The sequence below is a fragment of the Littorina saxatilis genome, linkage group LG7 (genome assembly GCF_037325665.1).
Source record: "Littorina saxatilis isolate snail1 linkage group LG7, US_GU_Lsax_2.0, whole genome shotgun sequence".
Taxonomy (NCBI): Eukaryota; Metazoa; Mollusca; class Gastropoda; order Littorinimorpha; family Littorinidae; genus Littorina; species Littorina saxatilis.
Window position 1 is genome coordinate 27,321,220 of NC_090251.1, and position 14,338 is coordinate 27,335,557.

The 14,338-nt window shown below is 43.2% G+C and overlaps 1 protein-coding gene across 1 annotated transcript in view; it reads right to left on the reverse strand.

Annotated features, from left to right (window-relative positions):
* Nucleotides 1-1,704: 1,704 nt before the first annotated feature.
* The window catches only part of LOC138971061 (caprin-1-like), a 28,701-nt gene continuing 16,067 nt past the window's right edge, over nt 1,705-14,338 (reverse strand). The window contains exons 7-12 of the mRNA XM_070343664.1: nt 14,041-14,254; nt 12,983-13,413; nt 6,416-6,686; nt 5,156-5,329; nt 3,539-3,715; nt 1,705-2,922 (exon numbers count right to left, since the gene is read on the reverse strand). Coding sequence (XP_070199765.1) covers nt 2,831-2,922; nt 3,539-3,715; nt 5,156-5,329; nt 6,416-6,686; nt 12,983-13,413; nt 14,041-14,254 — 1,359 coding nt within the window. The 3' untranslated portion in view covers nt 1,705-2,830. The remainder of the gene's footprint in view (nt 2,923-3,538; nt 3,716-5,155; nt 5,330-6,415; nt 6,687-12,982; nt 13,414-14,040; nt 14,255-14,338) is intronic.

Consider the following 14,338-nt stretch of genomic DNA (forward strand, 5'->3'; position numbering starts at 1 on the left):
TATGTTTGTTCATGGCGTGTGTGGAGTGAATGTTGCTTTAACCTTAGCCCGTCCAGGTTATCGACTACACACGGAAGTCATCGTCGGACCGTGCGGACCCATGCTTCTCATTTCCTTCTTTGAGAAACATGGGTCCGCACGTCCCCACGATGTTTGTAGTCTAAATATGACCTTTTTTTGTATTACTTCTTGCTGAAATTTTAAAACATAAGAGCTTTTTAGGTGCATGAGGCATTCTTAAAAGCTCATTAAAAAATTCCAACTAGTTTAAGAGATATTTGCAATTAAACACCCTTCTGGGTCCACGACGACAGAAAGGTGGTCCTTAATTAATGGAGCCCGAAGTCAACTTTTATTTTTATATACAGAAAACTCAGTGCTGAAGCTTCCCAAAGTCAACTTTTATTTTTATATACAGAAAACTCAGTGCTGAAGCTTCCCAAAGTCAACTTTTATTTTTATACACAGAAAACTCGGTGCTGAAGCTTCCCAAAGTCAACTTTTATTTTTATATACAGAAAACTTGGTGCTGAAGCTTCCCAAAGTCAACTTTTATTTTTATATACAGAAAACTCAGTGCTGAAGCTTCCCAAAGTCAACTTTTATTTTTATATACAGAAAACTCAGTGCTGAAGCTTCCCAAAGTCAACTTTTATTTTTATATACAGATAACTCAGCGCTGAAGCTTCCCAAAGTCAACTTTTATTTTTATATACAGAAAACTCAGTGCTAAAGCTTCCCTAAGTCAACTTTTATTTTTATATACAGAAAACTCAGTGCTGAAGCTTCCTAAAGTCAACTTTGAGTAGTCGACTTTGCCCAGTTAATTAGAGGCCGTTTCTGTTGATGGGGAATATAAAATTGCTAATGTTCCAGGTCTACACGGCTGGCTATTTGTACTTCAGAGATACACATGAACCACGCCATGTAAACGATCATACAACCCACCACAGAACTGTTAGGCTTTTACGTAGGATAAGCATCCTTCCACTTGGTCACATACAAAAAAGCTGCAGCCTGGCTGCTTTCTGTGTTGAGCGAGAATTTTGACGATTCATATTTGCCGATTGAAATAGGCATCAGATACTAAAATAATTCAGCAAGAAATGCCCCCTCTGCACTGAAGCACCCAAGCTCTAGATTTCTGGTGTACATCCTAGTTAATTGCCTGGACAGATCAGATTGTTTCAACGCTCGTTCACACAGGGAGGAATATCTGTAAATGTCAAAAGTTGTGCTAGCTTTGCTAACACAACTATGGGTGTGGTTTTTTTAGTTCAGGGGAGCGCAGCCTGCATTCTTTTAAAGACATTTCAAGGAGACAGCTCATAACTGCTTCCCCCTTGAATAGCTTAATGGCCACAAAAAAAATAGGTCTGTTTACGGTAACATAGGCCAAAATAATAGGGTCGGTAGGTCGGGAATTTTTTTTCCTTCCAAAAAAACATTTTTACGTTATTTTGCAAAAAAAACATTTTTTTTTTTTCCCCAAATGCCAAAAAAAAGTCTAGGGTCGCGCGAAAAAAATAGGGTCGGTCGGGTTACCGTAAACAGACTATTTTTTTTTTTTGCCTAATGACTCCTGTGTCTTTTCAAATGCGCTTCTAATATCTGATTATGACCAGAAAACCTAGGAGCTCCTTGTTCAAGGTTGCAAACTAATTGCAATCCCAGAAGAAAGAGCATTGCACAACAGTACACCCATTCACAAAATGAATTTTATTGTACCAATTAAATTCAAGCATCCAATATTCTCAATTACAACACTTTGTTCTTCGAGTTTCTATACTTTCTCCCATAGATTTTGTTTTCAACTTAAAGAAAAAATAGGAAAATGTTCATGAATTACACCCAAACTATGGCAAACTAAACTGAAAAAATAGTAATCTGGAATAATTGTATTTCAAGAAAAAAAAATTGCACACTTCCATAACAAAAGAATGTGGCTAACTGACCTTACCACCCCCTTCTACCCTTCCAATCAATCTGCCTATACTACACAAGTGACTGGTGTTGCCTGACCCCGAAAGTTGGAGAGAACAGGAACCTTTCAAGTCTCCTGCTTTCCAACACTTGACAAGCATGAAACGAAGTCCTAATCACAAGAAAAAGCTACTTAGCACAAAATTCTTACAAGGAATCAAAAGAAGTCAAGACAAGATGACGAGAGAAAAATGGATGACGGATGTAATGTTTTGATAGTCCCAACGATGTCTGAGCTCGTGAGATTGGGGACTCGTAAAAAAAAAAAAAGTTCGGTTGCCTGTTGAATCGTGCCTGCGCACATCTAAACTCGCCGTCTTCACCCTCTCGGCCTGACTGCCCGCGAACGGTTGTACGCTGAGCGCTGCAAAGATACCATCTTCACCCGTGTCACACACACACTGCCTCTTCTAGTCTCTCCGTACCAACACACACCGCTAATACTGCACAAGTCCTCTTCAGACAGTACGCTCAGAAGCGGTACTGCTACAAACCAAATACAGACCAATAATCTGTTAACTTTCACTTATCTGTGCCAATAAACAAAAAAGTCTGTAATTTTGTGTTCCCTTTAACATTATACATTAAGTGTATTGACCGATTACTAGAACAGACAAAGCGTGTTCCACATAGCAAGTCACCAGACTAGGACACAGTGTCTTTGTAAGACAGATGAAAAGAGTGCAGCTTGCAGAGAGCGTGAAGACGAGGTTCGTAACACACGTGTGACATCAAGGACAAATGATGCTGATGTCCAAGGTCAAGAATCTCAAGGTCCAGGTTGCTGGACTTTGTGGCCCTGGCGACAGATGTTGGAGCCAAGGTCACGGTCAAAATCGGGTCCGGGTCACTGGTTGGTCGGGCGGTTGGTCATGCCGCCACGGACAACGCCAGCTCCTCGGGGAGGTGCGGTCCTGGGTGGTCCACCCGGGCGCATACCTGTGTGGCAAGCATTTTGTGTTCAGTATGGGGAGCATTTTGTGTTCAATATGGGGCAAGCATTTTGTGTTCAAACACATGTACACACAGATATGTGCAGACAACACATCTATTTTGTCAATCTACAGTAAGCCAGCTCACACGTTTGCACGTCGCACAATAATCTAATTCTTTACTGACCAAGGGTTCTACAATTTATTTCTTAGCTCACCAAGGGCCACACAATAATCCATTTTCTTTAGCTCACAAAAGGTCACTGGGAAGAACTCCAGTTTTTAAATGACGCTCTGTTTAGATGTCCTGACAAGAATACAGTATTGTAATACACTCAACACAGCTTGCACACCAGCAGGTGAACATCCCACTCTGCAGAGATAGCCGTCACACCGCTGATTTTGATATGTTGCTGCTATCCCAAGCCTTAACAAATGCGTAGGGCACGTACTATAAGCGTTCGCTTGAGTCCGTGTTCCTATTGTTTCTCATTTTATTATTGTATCCCGTTAAATTGAATATAACCTTGTTTAAACCAACAAATGTGAGGTGGTTTACATGAACACGTGAAGAAAGGTATCTTTAAATTGTTGTTGAACACTGCAATCCCACAAACACTCACCTGTAGCGCCCCTGTTGCCGCCAGCACCACCGCGAGGAAAGCTTGGACCTCCTGGACCTCCGGCACCCCCTCGCTTCTGGAAGGCCGCAGGATTGCCAAAGCCGTTGGCATTGTAACCTTGGTAACCGTCAGGTCGGTAGTCAGTGCGTGGTGGGTAACCTTGAAACGGGGTTCCTCCTGTGAGAGTTACAAAAACAATACATCTGAGAGATGATACACAATGTCATTATTATGCTAACTCCTCATCCGTAAAAACAGTTTACACCCGCAAGTCTCCTGTGATATTCCAACATTGTAAAACTGAACCCGTAAGTCTGCAGTTCATGAGGCCTGAAAAGCAGCATGTAAAATAAAAATAACAAGAAGAGCAAACGCTCGATCGAGTCACTTTCGCAGTTCTGAATATTATATGAGGCATCAGATGGACAGGAAGAAATTGCTATTCACAACACAATGAGTCACGTTCACATAAAATTTGAGCCCGGTCACTTTTATAGTTTCCGAGAAAAGCCCAACGTTAAGTTGTGTGTTGCCGAACAGAAAAGGCTAGTTATCTCCCTTGTTTTTCTGATAACGTTCGTAAAAGGCTACAGATGTAAATACTTTGATGTAAAGAATAATCCTACAAAGTTTCAATCACATCCGATGAACTTTGTCAAAGATATAAAATGTCTAATTTTTCCTTTGACGCTGACCTTCAAAAAGGTCAAAGGTCAACAAAACCATCGTTAAAGTGTAGAGGTCATTGGAGGTCACGACTAAACAAAATATGAGCCCGATCGCTTTGATAGTTTCCGAGAAAAGTCCAACGTTAAGGTGGTGTCTACGGACGGCCGGCCGGATGGCCGGCCGGCCGGACAGACTAACACTGACCGATTACATAGAGTCACTTTTTCTCAAGTGACTCAAAAATGCTGGGGCCAACGACAGCATTGCAACCAGACCTCCATAAGTCAAATACCCAGAGTCTTCTGACAATGGCCAGGTAAGTGTCTAAACACATCTTTCCAGAAGGCTGCACTCACCAATGCACACCTCCAGCAGTACAATGGTACGCAAGATACAAGGACATCCAAGGCTGCACTCACTAATGCACACCTCCAGCAGTAAAATGGTACGCAAGGTAAAAGGACATCCAAGGCTGCACTCACCAATGCACACCTACAGCAGTACAATGGTACGCAAGATACAAGGACATCCAAGGCTGCACTCACCAATGCACACCTCCAGCAGTACAATGGTACGCAAGATACAAGGACATCCAAGGCTGCACTCACCAATGCACACCTCCAGCAGTACAATGGTACGCAAGATACAAGGACATCCAAGGTTGCACTCACCAATGCACACCTCCAGCAGTACAATGGTACGCAAGATACAAGGACATCCAAGGCTGCACTCACCAATGCACACCTCCAGCAGTACAATGGTACGCAAGGTAAAAGGACATCCAAGGGACCAGCCCAAGTGTCCCAACATTGCAGGTGGATTGTCATGACAGGTATACTTTAGCCTAGATAGCAGACAACAGAAGGGATACTTTATTGACAGGTGTCCTCTCATCAAAGGGGCCCCCATTGCAGGTACCACTGTGTGACTAAAGACCCCCACACCTACCTCGGGTGCCAGGGCGACTGGTGCCGTTCTGAGGTCGGGGGTTGAAGCCGTTCTGCATGTTGCCGGCAGTTGTGCCGCCACGACCTCCCCTCTGACCTCCACGATAACCACTGGTTCCAGTGTTGCCGCCACGGCCACCGCGCTGGAAGTTGCCGCTCTGGAAATTGCCTGCTACTGCAATGATCAAACATATGATTCTGCAGTCCGTACATCAACTGACAGTATTTTCTAATTTGCTGTATCTTGAATTGAAACTCCAAGTTGGTATCAATCCAAAAAAAATGTTTCAAGGAAGAAATTCATCCATAGCACAGGAATTCCTGTTCCTAATGCTGATATGTAAGTGTTTCCTGTAACTGAATTGTTTAGCACAACTGTGCAGCACCCCCTCCCAACACACACACTTGCGCGCGCACATACAAAAACTTTTTCTTTCTTTCTTTATTTGGTGTTTAACGTCGTTTTCAACCACGAAGGTTATATCGCGATGAGGAAAGGGGGGAGATGGGATAGACCCACTTGTCAATTGTTTCTTGTTCACAAAAGCACTAATCAAAAATTTGCTCCAGGGGCTTGCAACGTAGTACAATATATTACCTTACTGGGAGAATGCAAGTTTCCAGTACAAAGGACTTCACATTTCTTACATACTGCTTGACTAAAATCTTTACAAAAATTGACTATATTCTATACAAGAAACACGTAACAAGGGTAAAAGGAGAAACAGAATCCGTTAGTCGTCTCTTACGACATGCTGGGGAGCATCGGGTAAATTCTTCCCCCTAACCCGCGGGGGGTCCATACAAAAACTATCTCACAAGGATAATGAAGAGAGAAAAGGTGTGGATTTTGCAAATATGCAAGGCTAGCTTGGCTTTCAATTCAACCTAACATACTCAGTCTTTGTGTGTGACCTTTCTACCTGGAAATTCATTACCTTTGTCAGAGCACATTTTTGTACATCAGGTATTCCTAATTTAGAAATAAGGACGTAAAGTGGTCAAAATGGAGGAAATCTGGTAAACCACAGAAGCTTTGCAGAGGTTTTTCCCCTGCTATGAATAAAAATAAGTCAATGATTAACGCAGGAGGAGAAAGGTCAACACTTTCAAAATCAATAAATTTGTTTATTTTTCAGATTATAACACCACTCCTAGAACAGCTTTAACAGGAGGAATTCCTAGCAAAGTGGGAGGGTTCTCAAGCCTTTGATTCTCTCATGAGAACATTCACCCCTGACAATGCAAGAGAGCTACTCACCCTGAGAGAAGTCCCCTGCAGCCTGAGCAAAGTTCTGTGCTGGGGGAAAGTCAGGGTTGCCGGCGGATGGGGGGTGGGTGCGCGTGTCGGGCTGGGTGGTGGGTTGGTGGGGGGCTTGGGAGGGAGGGGGTGCCTGTGTCTGGGAGGGAGGGGGCTGCGAGGCCATGTTCTGCATGCTGGGGGGCATGGAGGGGTACATGGTCCGTGACTGGAATTCTGTGGCGCTGGCGTTCAGTGTGAACTTCTTCTCCCCTGCTAGCTGAGCGGCATCCTGAGAGACAAGACAGAACAAGCACAGGCTTGAGTATCAACCACATGAGTCGTTTGTGCATCCTAGCAGACAAACCATTAGAGGACATGCAAACAAGCTTACGTAAAGTATGAGACTTCAGCAGACACAAGATCATGCATGCTACCAGAAAAAATACACAAAACTAGATCACAAGTGTAAGAGGTTCACACTTACATGTGTACATTACATGTGTACATAACACTGTTTAAATCTTGAGATGTATTTTCATTTATTCCAGTTGTGCAGTCACTCTGAAAAGCCAGTCCCGTTTAGTCACAATTTTGATTATCTCCCCTGCACTACTCCTTAGTCTAGTGTTTGAGGATAACTCTGGTGTGACCAGTGTGCTTGTCTTCCCCTGCCACTGAAAACGTCTGTCTTGTGTAGGGATACAAAATTTCTAATCAATAATGCAATTTTTGTATTAAACATTTAAAGTTAAGTATTTTGGAATCTTCTATGTTATTAATGAATATTTAGAGTATTTTGAGGCATTGAAAGTAGTTGAGTGCAAAGAACTAGTTTCGTCTGGCTACAGGATAAGACTGCTTATCCTGCAATTCTGGAACTTTTCCCCCCACTTTTTGACTCCAAGAGAGGAGCATGGTTTTAGTGATGATGATCATGACTTTTTCCATACGTCTGCTTTGACAGAACTTAAGGTATGTTTGTGTGCTTGTATTCATTCTTGTATTTATGTATGAAATTGTTGTTTTAGGACTGTTTTTAGAATTTTAATAATGTATTTGTCTTGGTTTTATGGAAGGTCTGCATGCTAGGTAGTTTCCAGACAACAGATAGTGGAAAAAGTTATTTTGTTCACAAACTATGTTCTTTCATTCCTAGTATGAACAGAACCATTTCCTTTAAAATGATTGCATTGTTTGGCAAATTATGTGGTGAATTTTCGAGTTTTACTGAGAATTCTATGGCTGTCTGGAAGAGAAAGATTTCCCGCCATAGAGCTGTCTATTTTTAGAATCATAAGTAGACCGGATCATAGACCAAATAGCCTGGACCGCCAACTCGTCACGTGAGCCTTCGAGGTTACGACTCTCGACTTTCAGGGGAGCGTCGCGTCCGGTTTGAAAGGCCAGCGATTCGAAGACAGTGAAAAGAAAGCACACTCCAGTTATTTGTGACAATGGGCGGTGACAATGAACTGGATTTTCCAAAACTCCAAACTAAACTTAACAAAACTCATCGAAAAACATGTTCCATATGCACTTTTGCCGAGTTTATTTTAGCATTTTCAGAACTTACCTCGGCAACTTCGTCCATGTTTACAATCGACACCGGATATCACGTCCCCCTGATTTCTGAAGCTTGTAAGCGTAGGTTCCTAAATGCGAGAGGATAGAGAAAGAGTGGAGAGAGAGCTAGTTGGCGGTCCAGGATAAATGGTCTATGACCGGATATACCATTGCCGGGTCAAGGTTGTTGGAGTGTTTCCGGTGTAAACAAAGCAGACGACAACAGATTCAGAACATATGTTTCTATTCAATCTTTGTCACTTTTCCTTGTGTGGTTTCTCCTACATTTGAGTGGAATGCACACATGTGGTGTGCTATTCTCGTGCAACTTGTAGTTTTCTGATGATTGATATTATTTTATTGGAAGTTTGTCCTTGGTTTTGAACTTAGGTTTGTTTGTTTGTTTGTTTGTTTGTTTGTTTGTTTGCTTAACGCCCAGCCGACCACGAAGGGCCATATCAGGGCGGTGCTGCTTTGACATATAACGTGCGCCACACACAAGACAGAAGTCGCAGCACAGGCTTCATGTCTCACCCAGTCACATTATTCTGACACCGGACCAACCAGTCCTAGCACTAACCCCATAATGCCAGATGCCAGGCGGAGCAGCCACTAGATTGCCAATTTTAAAGTCTTAGGTATGACCCGGCCGGGGTTCGAACCCACGACCTCCCGATCACGGGGCGGACGCCTTGCCACTAGACCAACCGTGCCGGTTTGAACTTAGGTTATTTTCTTGTGTTTGTTCGTTTTGCTTCAACTTTAAGAGTTGGTTACATGAAAGAATAGTTAAGGATTGCTTGCTGTCTAGCAATGTAGTATGTTTTATGACATTACAATGTATATTTTCAGCTGTACTGTTGTACTGCAAATGCTGTCATGTGGCTGAGGGCATACCTGATGAGGCTGGTGTCGCACAATTTGCCTTGAGGTGCGTTTCAGTCTGACGTTTAGTATGATGTGCACTTTGATTGTAACATGTTTACTTTATTATTGAGTTACATGCCTCTGAGCTTAGATCTGTTATCAAACCCGTTTATATGCAGTACTTGATTGTATTTTTCATTTAATTTCACTGGTGATGTGTTAGTCATCACCATTGATGATCCATTTTTCCTGTATTCTGATAAGACTACATGCTATTGTTTTTTGCATTCATTGTTTGACACTTTCTTTGTATAATTATAATGATGGTTACTTGCTGTCATGACTTATTTGCGCTGTATTATGTTACAGGTTTTTTTATTGAAGGTTTTCCGGTTATCCTTTTTGTCCGGAGCTTTTTTGCATCCTAAATAAACTACTGTTGAACTTCCAATGGTTTCTTGTGACTGCCTGGATGTTCACACAAGCAACCGATATGACATGAACGGTTTGCTAGTACACATTAAAACTTACGACCTAGATACTGGTTCTGTCACAAGTGCATGTGGTTCAAGAAACTGCTTGAACTTTTCTGGGACCAGGGTCTTTATTACTCTTACTGGTTTCCGGCCTTTATTACCTTCTGGCACACCACCTACAAACTCAACTGCAGAAAATCCAGCTTCCTGCATCGATACTCACACCCCTCTTCTGACTCAAAGTTTTTACCGTCCTTATAAAAACAAGGAAAATTGCCTTGGAGTGTCAGGCGGTTTAAAACACAAAATACATCTCATTTATGAACAGTTTGTTTGTTTGTTTGTTTGCTTAAGGGCAGGATACATGATGATTTTTTTCGATTTTCACGATTTTTTGTCTATTTTTGCTTTTGGCAGAGATGGCATCTTGAATCATTCACTTTTCACATTGTGCAATCACCTTGTTGAATAAACGACTGAAAAAGATTGTATTTGTGTCTTTTTCTACATGGGAGAGTTATAATTCTCGAGTTTGGTTACCTAATTATATATTCACAAACATTTTGGGTCCATATCTTCACTTCTAAACATCGTACAAGCAAAAGAAAGACACCAAAATGTTCGTTTTCAAGCCAGCTGTCTGCTACAAAATAAAGCCGAAAACTTCCGTATCAAGCATTTTCATTGGCCCTCAGACCGGATGACATTGTGTCAGAGCCTTTCTAGGCCAATCAGAATCCGTTTTGCATAAGCCCCAATTTGAACTCTCAACCAACTTCCTGTGTTGGAAGCGAAGCGTGCTTTGTATTTGATGTAACTTTTGTGTCCACAAAGATGGGGAAAAAGAAAGTTTGGCGAGCCGATAGGCAACGAAAAAGACCTTTTTGTGGGAATCAGTACACAGGTAATGGAAATAAAGCACTCGGAAGCGATTCAGTGTCGGATAACGGCGATTCAGTGCCGGATTGTGATCATGTGGACCCACCGACTCGACAACAACAACACACCACGGCCATGGAGGAAACGGTGGAAACCGAAACTGCATCATCTTCCAAGCTTGAAAACGCGACTCCACTTCAAAATCAGCAGGGACAGCGTGAGTTTGACAGAGACCCAGAGTTGACTGGATTTCGATTTGTTGATGCAGAGCTACTTATTGATTTTATTCAGTCACTTTTCTGCCCCAACTGCAGGAGACCTCTGGGCGAAAACAAACGACTGTCACATGTGACTGAGCGCAAATCGGTGCTTGCATCATCATTTGTTTTTCACTGCCAGTGCCAACATGAACTGGAATTGAGTACTTCAAAGAAATGTGGAAAAACTTATGAAGTGTCAAGGCGCTTTCCCATGTCAATGTTATCCATAGGTAAAAACCTGAAACATGGAAAAAAGTTTCTTGGTTCAATGAACATGCCCTACAACATCAACCCAACAGTTTATCAACACAAGGACAAAATCACACAGGCAACGGCGACTGTCGCAGCTCGTTGCAAGAGTAAAGCAGCAACAGAGGTAAAACAGGCGAAGGGTAGGGACATCACTGTGTCAAATGATGGCACCTGGCAGCGAAAAGGCTTTCATAGTAAGAATGGCGTAATTACGACACTGTCTGTGAATGGAAAGGACTCAAAGGTCATCGACACATGTTCTCTCCAACCATTGTGACGGATGCGCAAAAATGAGGAAAAAGTTGGCTGTCGACGAGTTTGAACGGTGGTTTGTGGGGCATGAGGGTGTGTGTGGAAAGAACCATGTGGGGTCTGCAGGGGCAATGGAAACGGCTGGAACCGAGGTGATTTTTAGACGTTCTGTTGACTTGCATGATTTGCGGTACACCGGATTTCTTGGCGATGGTGATAGTAAAAGTTTCAATTGTGTCGAGAACGCAGAACCGGCAATATATGAAAACGTCCACATTGCGAAATATGAATGTTGTGGACATGTTCAGAAAAGGATGGGTCGACAGCTGATGAACAAGGTGGCCGAAATGAAGCAAAAGTCCTTTGTCCACAACCAGAAAACTGTCAAAGGTATTGGGGGAAAAGGGGGTCTGACAATGAGAGCCATCAAGAAGATTCAAGGACATTATGGTGCAGCAATTAGAAATAATGTTGCAAATGTTGACAGGATGAGCAAAGACATTTGGGCAATATGGGAGCACCGCGCAAGGCAACATGACAACTGTGGAGATTGGTGTCCTGCAAAAAAAAATCCCCCAAGAGATCCAAACACAAACGCTCTTCGGCCCTACATTTCTGAAGCCATAAGACCTGTCTTTGAGACACTCACTCGCATGACCCTGCTTGAAAAGTGTGTTCATGGTGGAACCCAAAACACGAACGAGAGTTTCCACAACGTTATTTGGGCACATTGCCCAAAGACCAGCTTCGTGGGCCGTTCTCGACTGTGTTTGGCCGTGTATGATGCAACAATCTGCTACAACGAAGGAGAGTGTGGGAGGCAACCCATCTTCACTGAACTGGGGATGGTTGTTGGACTTCACACAGCAAAAAGCTTCAAAATGATTGACAAAAGACGTATTGCTGGTGCTCGTGCCCAAGCTGCTCCAGATGCTCGTCTTGCTCGACAACGACGCGCCATTGATGGAGATGCTGCCGCAGAAGAAACCGGAGAATTTTACCTCGCTGGAGCACACTGATGCTGTTTGTGAGTTGTATACACTTTTCTTAGTGTCTGTCTTTCAAATCAGACACAAATTGGCGACTTTGACAGTTCACACTTCTGTATGTACATGTTTGAGTTGTTTTTGTCTTCTTTTCGGGCGTTTTTCTCCATATTCGCGTTTTCGTTCGTCAATGTTACCGTTGTCAAGATATTTTCAAAAGTTCTTGTCCGATTGACATGAAATTTGGAAGCAATGTTCCTTGTATATTTCCCATTGAAAGCAAGCACTTTCAGTTACCTACATATAGTGCAAAAGTTTCTAAAAAAACCAAAAATGTTCAATAATCTTTTGCTTTTTTATTTACTTTACAGCTATGAACAGAACTGAAAGTGCTTGCATTCATTCATCACACATAGTTACATATGTCTGCCAAATATTTAGTTGATATGTGCTATACTTTTTTTTTTAGAGTGACAACCCTGTCGTCGCTAATATTTATCGCTCATTATCGCTTACTGTGTTAAAGTCACCACAACACAAAAGTTTTACATTGTATCAACAATTGAAAGCTATCACCTTAAAATAGAGTCTTCAAACTAAGTTCACAACCAAGGGTTTTGAAAAATATTAGAATTTGGCATCACAATCAATCAAGAGAAATCGTGAAAAAATGTCGAATTTTTCCCTGTCTCCTGGCCTTAACGCCCAGCCGACCACGAAGGGCCAATTTATGAACAGTTCAAAACTGCACTAAAACCCGTACAACATTTTCTGAGCAATCACTCACGGAAACAAACACACACACTCACGCACGCTAGTACGCACTCTCACTTATAACACAAACCATCTTCATGCGATGCTGCTGGACAGTCAACAACATTCTTAGCATGAACATTGTACACAAGCCCAATTTGCCCACTGAACAGTGATAGTGTGTAAGCTGCTGATGAACCAGTGATTCGATGAAGCCACCAGCCACCAAACCTACCAAAGCCTGAAGTTCTTCCCCTTGGCATGTGATAAAGATGGACAGGAACACGGAGCACCCACCTGCTGTGCCTGTGTCGGTGGCATGGGGATGGAGGGGGGCAGGTCAAACGGAGGGTTGGCTGGCTCCCCCGCACTGCGGCCCTGCCCCAACATGACATGGGGGGCCGAATGCTGCGGCTGCTGCTGCTGCGGAACGGTGGGTTTGGTCGTCTCCTCCACGCCTGACTGGAACAAATTGTCGGCGCCGGGGGCAGAGGGCATGTTCTGTGAGTGGGACAGGCCGGCCTGAGCAAAGCTCTGACTGGCACCGCTATAGTCCAAGTTTGATTGAGTGAGGCTCTGCTGGGACAGGGACAGGGGGTCCTGCGCCTCAGTGTCCAGCGACTGGTCCACCACGGGGGGTGCGGGGAATCCCACGGGGAGCTGCGAGCTGGCGGAGGACGGTCGCATCATGGGCTGGGCCGCTACCACTGCTGGGTCCATGTGTGGTGCTGAAACACGACCAGGGATTACATTACAATACAAGCAGGAATCTGAATACGATGACTGCTATACCACTGCTGGGTCCATGTGTGGTGCCCAAATACAACCAGTTTTTCTGCTCACTGCTACCAGGGTACCACAGTCAAAAGTGGAAGACTTAAATCAACAACTTGCCTCCCTTGTTATATTGTATTCTAACCCCCTCCTTTTGATATCAAAATAAAACGAAAACAATTCAAAAATGTGCAGGTTGAAGGTAAGCGTGAGCAAGTGAAATAAGGGTGAGTGTATCTGACTATGTGTGCTTGCATGCACATATTTTGATTACCTTTGGGACATATTTTTCTTGAGAAGACAGTGACCTACAATACTACCAATCCTGATGGGGCTATGAAGTAAATATCACCAAGTTGAATTCTTTGTACATCTCCCAGTGCCAAGTTTCAAAAGCTTCTCGTCAGTCAAATTGAACAAACAGTATGACCTACGCCGAACAATCACTGAAAATAATTATAAGGTGATGCTGAAAACAGCTAAATGTAACTCGTTCCAGCCTTTTAAACTTCCACTCAATTCTGAACGCATCACAGTAACCATTTACTGCAGACATAAGTGAAAGAGAGAAGGAAACTCACAGTCGAGTTCAATCTCCGAGTCCTGCAGAAAGCTGAATGTTCCCCTGACAGAGGAGATGATCTCGGGCAGTGGTCGTGTCTTTGCGGAGGCGTTTTGTGGTGGTGGTTGTGTCTGTGATGGCTGGAAGGCGGTGGGGGTGGGGGTGGTGGTGGTGGGCTGGTTGTAATATGAAGTGTGTGCTACCTCTGACTGCTGCACAACCGTGGGCAAAACCTGACACAAACAACACAACACTTACAATGTATGGACACTCTAATCATTAGTCTCTGCTAATTCAATTTTTTTTTTAAACACGAC